The sequence below is a fragment of the Crocuta crocuta genome, unplaced genomic scaffold (assembly GCF_008692635.1).
Source record: "Crocuta crocuta isolate KB4526 unplaced genomic scaffold, BGI_CrCroc_1.0 scaffold218, whole genome shotgun sequence".
NCBI classification, from domain to species: domain Eukaryota; kingdom Metazoa; phylum Chordata; class Mammalia; order Carnivora; family Hyaenidae; genus Crocuta; species Crocuta crocuta.
In genome coordinates this window covers 2,042,151-2,048,150 of record NW_027533170.1, presented here as the reverse complement: position 1 = coordinate 2,048,150, position 6,000 = coordinate 2,042,151, and the positions used below count along the sequence as shown (strand labels likewise).

The following is a 6,000-nucleotide window of genomic DNA, read 5'->3' as shown; positions in this document are numbered from 1 at the left end:
CGGCCCCTGCCCCTGAGGGAAGGAGGGAGGGAAGCGGCCGGCGACCCTGGGCATGAGCCGGACGCGGCGTCCGTTGCTGGAATAAGACGCAGACATGAACCTGCACCAGGTGCTGACCGGGGCTGTGAACCCTGGCGACCACTGCTTCTCCGTGGGCAGCGTCGGCGACCAGCGCTTCACGGTGAGTGAGGGAGGCTCCCGCGTCGCCCGTGGCCGGTCCGCGCCCCTGAGTCAGCCGGCATCGGCCCAGGACCACACGGGGCCGAGGCCGAGAACGCCTGGTCCCCTCCGCACTGGGATCCCCGGGTGCGCGCCCCTAGGACCCGGCGGTCCTGGCTTTTGAGAGCGAAGGAGGTAGAAACATGTCGGTCATCGAGGTACTGGCTCGGAAGTTAGAATGTTTCGTAGGATTTTTAAAGTTTCTAGGCTGACGTCCTTAGACTGGAATGGTTTCCCCAAATCGTTTATCCAGAAGTCGTTGTTGTAATGTGTAGGAAGGCTTTTCGCTACCCGACTCCGTAGGCTTAAATTGTGAAATTTAGAAAGAACTGGGATTGGTTTCATTCCTTTATACTAAGTTAAGGTCAAATATCTTGGTAGNGGGCGTCTTAATCACTGATTGCTTGCTATCAACATCTAGCGCCGAGTAATACAGTGAAAACGGTGTTTTCATTTACTTTTCTTCAAATTCACCGATTAATAAGTTTGGAAAGAAAAAAGTATTTTTCATAAATAATTCGCACCCGCCATCCTTTGAATTCCATATATAGCAGTTTAGAAATCCTGGGAAACTTATTTATTTTGGATTGCTCACATCAGTTACTAAAAGTTTCGTTACAGTTTTTCAGTAAAACTTACCTGGTATGTATGTAGTGGTAGTTCCAGGTTAAGGTTGACTGAAAATGACTCGTTTTTCATTTGTCTTCCTCAGATATGGGAAGGAAGAGGGCCCCAAACTTAAGGCTGCTTAGCAGTATAGTGGCATTTTCTGCTTCAAAAAAAATTTTTTTTTAATGTTTATTTTTGAGAGAGACAGAGACAGAGTGTGAGTGGGAAAAGGGCAGAGAGAGAGGGAGACACAGAATCCGAAAAAGGCTCCAGGCTCTGAGCTGTCAGCACAGAGCCTGATGCGGGGCTGGAACCCAGGAACCACGACATCATGACCTGAGCTGAAGTCGGACGCTTAACCGACTGAGCCACCCTGGTACCCCGGCGTTTTCTGCTTTAACTGTAATTTTTAGAATAACTTCAAACTATAAGTCGGTATTGGATATGTAAACATATATATATATAATGCTGAGGATATTTGCTACAACTTGTGTCACTATCTCTTGGTTGTAATGAAGAGTAAAACTTATTTTTACATAAACAAGTGAGACAGAGTAGAAAACTTAACAGATCCCCCCAGATTTTCTTCTCTTATGAATTGTTACGTGATCTTTGTCGGTCAGAATAAATATGAGATTAAATAGTAATCATGATTTAACATGGTAACAGGTATTCCAAACCTAAATTGTGCTTTTAGATCTGAGGCAACTAAGTATTTTGCTCCCAGAAACAGTTTGTACCTCCACCCTGGAGATATTCGTACACACCTTAGCTTGCACTTGACACTAGCTGCTTTTAGAGATTCTAATTCTAAATGTTAACCTAGCCTTAATAACCAAGGAGGAGATTAAATTCTAAGGGTCTCCCTAAACTATAACAGATTCTCTGTAGCTGGACACTGCTCTCTGCTCTTGCTGTTTAGATACAGGAAATAAACAGCATCCTACGGAGGTTTTCCTAGTGGGAGATTACAGGATGGTAACATCTCCTAAAGTTTTATGAGCGCTTTATCCAGTGTGAATTCTAGCAACTTTCTCTAAGACTTTCAGAATCTATATAAGCCATAGGGTGAACTTCAAAGCACATAAGATAGACTGACCTATTAGACACCCAGAAGATCCCTCTAAGTGTGTATAAAACCTTGGTGAATGCCTCCATTTATTTTAAAGAAGAGGTGAGGTAATGTGCCAGAGACTATATATGATTATTCTATACCATCATGTAGCTCATTGCTCAGGTCTGCGACCTTATTTTAAAATCTGTTTCTGGGGCGCCTGGGGGCTCAGTTGGTTGGGCTTCTGACTTTGGCTCAGGTCATGATGTCAGTGTTCCGGGATTTGGGCCCCAAGCCAGGCTCTGCTCTGACCGCGAGGAGCCTGCTTTGGATTCTCTGACTCCCTCTCTCTGTGCCCTTGCCCTGCTTATACTCGTATGCTCTCTCAAAAATAAATAAACATTAAAAAATAGGGGGCACCTGGGTGGCTTAGTTGGTTTAGCATCTACCTCTTGATCTCAGCTTAGATCATGATTTTAGGGTTGTGAGTTCAAACCCACGTCAGGCTCTAGGCTGATAGCATGCAGCCTGTTTGGGATTCTCTCTCCTCTCTCTGCCTCTACCCAACTCGTGCTTGTTGGCGCACGCATTCTCTCTCTGTCTCAAAATAAATAAACTTAAAAAAATTTTTTTAAGTAAAAAAATTTAAAAATCTTTAAAATCTGTTTCTCTAGGCTAGGCTTTAATCATCGCCTACCAAGCATACTGCAGATTTCTGCCAGATCTAAAGAAGGAGTCTAGTAAATTTGATAAAAATAAATTTTTGTTTAGTATAAAGAGATTCTGGCTCTCTGGAATTTGGGTGGTAGTTTAAGGATTAACAGTCATCTTCCTTTGTACCCAATCCATCTCTGACTCTTTAACATTAAGTTGGCAGTTCTGTCATAAACTAAGTTTTTTGCCTTCAGTTTCCTCGACACCATGTTCTTCTTAAATTTATCTCGAAGTTGTCTGTTTCTTTACGTTAATAAGCAAAATCTATTTATTATTTACTCCTTGAATTCTGTTTTTAACATTTTCCAATTTGGACTTGATAGGAAGATAACATTAATGGTAGATGGTATATATGGACTAAAAAAAAAAAATCTCTGAATTGCTAGAGGGAGAGACATGAGATCTTCCTCTTGTAGGCCCCCTTGAAGAATGATTTTATTCCTCCTGGTACTTTATGCCTTTTGAGAAGACATCCTGTGTTTGTAATTCCTCCCTTTGCATGTTTGCAGATAACTGTTCTTGTTTTGAAAAATTACAAGAAATGAGATCCTGTTTGCTAAATAAAGTCTGACAGGTTTTAAATTTAAATTGAATGCCTACTCTCATGAATTCTAGATTTAAAATACGCCCTTACTAATGCAGTTTGTTTGTCTTAAGTATTAAGTACATTTTTACTGCTTAAACTGGCATTGAATACTTTGACTTCCTTCTTAGTATGAGAACTTCTAGAAGGCAGTGACCATGTCTCTAATGCTGTCAAAGCACTTTATTTGTACTTTCATTATATCATTAACCAGTATTGCTTTGTGTATGTCTCCCATGGTTTCATTCTGATCATCTAGAGCAGTGATTAAAGTACTGGTGACTCCTATTAGTAGAGACATTACTTGGATTTGATTTCCAGACTAGCTCCTTCCAGTTCTTTGTATATCCATGAGCAAGTTCTTTTATACTCTTTAAATTCCTTTTTTTCTTATCTGTTAAATAGGGCCAAAGTGGTACTATTCATAGGGTTGTTACATGGAAAGTACTAAGTTTAGTGTTTATGTAAAACCCTCAAAAATGTCAATGATTATGAAATTCAAATCATGCTCATTCTAATGCTTGGCACATAAATACTGGTTGAATTGATGAATAAGAGATAAAGAAGACATTGGAATATAATTAAAAATCGCTGTATTTTAAAATAGCTTTAATAATTTATATTTGAGCCCAAATAAAATATTTCTGTTAAAGTTTCTTTAGGGGCACCTGGGTCGCTCAGTCACGGGTTTGAGTCTTGATTTGGGCTCAGATTGTGATCTCGCTGTGGTGAGATCTGCCTCGGGCTCTGAGCTGACAGTGAGTAGCCTGCTTGAGATCCTCCCTCTCCCTCTCTGCCCCTCCCTGACTTGTGCGCGCGCGCTCTCTCTCTCTCTCTCTCTCTCTCTCGCTCTCTCTCTCTCTCTCTCATATAAATGAATAAACTTTAAAAAAGTTTCCTTTAAATTTTTCTAAGTTACTTGTTACGTGTTTTACCCTCAATATCAGGTGAACAACGGAGAAAAATTTCCTGTGTGCCAAGCAAAAATTCTTTATTTTTTCTTTATTTACCTGAATGCTTCCCTCACTTTTTTTTCCTTGTTAATTTTCTACTGCTTTTAGAGTGAAAATATGTGAGCAACCTGGTCCTGATCTGTTGAAAACTTTTGTTTTTAGAATAAAAACTATTTTGTTTATAAAGGACAAATGATAAGTTAAAAAGAGTCACAGTTAATTGGAATCTAGATTTTCTAGTATTTCTGTGAATACTGATGACATATGCACTTTGATACACAGTAGATTGTTTTTTTCTTTTCATTTCATAGCTTATCTATAGTTAGTATTGAAACTGTGTTTTAAATGAAATGGAAAGGGAGGTAATTTGTAAGGGACAGATCGTGTTAATATTTAGGACTTCCTGTCTCTAGTTTGGAATTTAAACATCTTTGCTATAGAAGAGAAAGCAAACATGTTAGAGCTCCAGGCTTCCTTTTGTATTTGACAACCCAGTGTTTACAGCCAAGGGGACCCAGATTAGAAGTCAAAAGACTGACTGCAGCTATCCGGAGATAGCTGTTAGTAGAGAAATGGAGGCTGAATTAGCATTCTCCTTCCAACACTTTCTGTCATAGTAAGCATCCTTCAGCTTTGTGTTTTGTTCATTCTAGGGAAATCTTTATAGGTGGGAGGCTAGAAAGGGTTTTTTGTTTGTTTTTTTGTTTTTTGGAAGGAGCTTGTGGGTCTTCCAAAAGTAGAGAGAATACAGGAGAGGAAAGTTTGATACTATTCATATCTGGAAAAAGATTTTTGTGATTTTCATGTGCCACCGTATGAGAACTACATTGGGCTTCTTTTTAAAAACGGTCCATTTTTAAATATTATATTTTAAATAGTATTCGTACTGTTAACATTACTGAAGCAGTACTGATTTTTAACATATGGTTAAACATGAGAGAAATGTTAATTACAACATACCAAACTCAAGTGATTTAACCAGGAAATATACCAGGAAGAAATTCCTTGGAATATATACCTGGTATGGTTGGTTAAAGGGAATCAGTGAAAATAAAAAATCTAAGTGTTTTACAGAAGTCACAAGGTTTCCAGTTCGAACACTGGCTGTTACAGTCTTGGATAATTTTGGAGCTTAGAATATTTGAGAAGGTTCTCTGCCAAAATTTAAAGTTAAAAATCATCATTATATGCTTGATAGCCCACGTATGAACTCAGTTTTTCCTATGCATCTTGTTTAGCTTCAAAATCGGTAAGCCTCTTATATTTATACATTATGTAAAAGAATTTTCATTTGGTAATTTAATTTTCATTGGTTAGTAATAGATTGTTCTGATTACAGATCTCTTGATAGAAGTAGCTCATGTATCAGTTGTAATATATGCATATTAAATTTGAAGACCAAGTGATGTTATAGTTTATTTGATAAATCAGTGTTGTTGTTATTGTTTGATAACTTTACACAGTATAGTCAGGGCACCTTTGAGGATAATTTATTTTATCGAAATTTGTCAAACTAGTTTTAGATTTTTGTTTAGAAATACTGTGTATTGTATTACTCCTTAGGTTTCTATTTAAACCAGGTTGATTGATTATTTTAAGAATTTAGTGGTAAATACATAGCCCACTTTAAAGTGGTTTCATTTTTTTGGTGGGGGGCGGGCCTGATATAATTCCATGCTTATTGCCTCATCATATTGTATATACTCTAGAGATTGAATTAATTTTATATTTTTTAAAATTTTTATTTAGATTGAATTAATTTTAATAGTCTATTAGAACTATTCCTAAGAAGATATGTCTATTCTAAGTGATTTTGGGATGATACCTTGTTTGGGTTATCTTTACAGATTCATCTCTTTTTTTCCCCA

At 38.0% G+C, this 6,000-nt stretch overlaps 1 protein-coding gene across 2 annotated transcripts in view; it reads left to right on the top strand.

Moving 5' to 3' along the window:
* The first annotated feature begins 27 nt into the window (after window positions 1-27).
* The window catches only part of DMXL1 (Dmx like 1), a 127,959-nt gene continuing 121,986 nt past the window's right edge, over window positions 28-6,000 (top strand). For both annotated transcript variants that reach the window (XM_077746362.1, XM_077746361.1), the window contains exon 1: window positions 28-181. In XM_077746362.1, coding sequence (XP_077602488.1) covers window positions 95-181 — 87 coding nt within the window. In that variant the 5' untranslated portion in view covers window positions 28-94. The remainder of the gene's footprint in view (window positions 182-6,000) is intronic.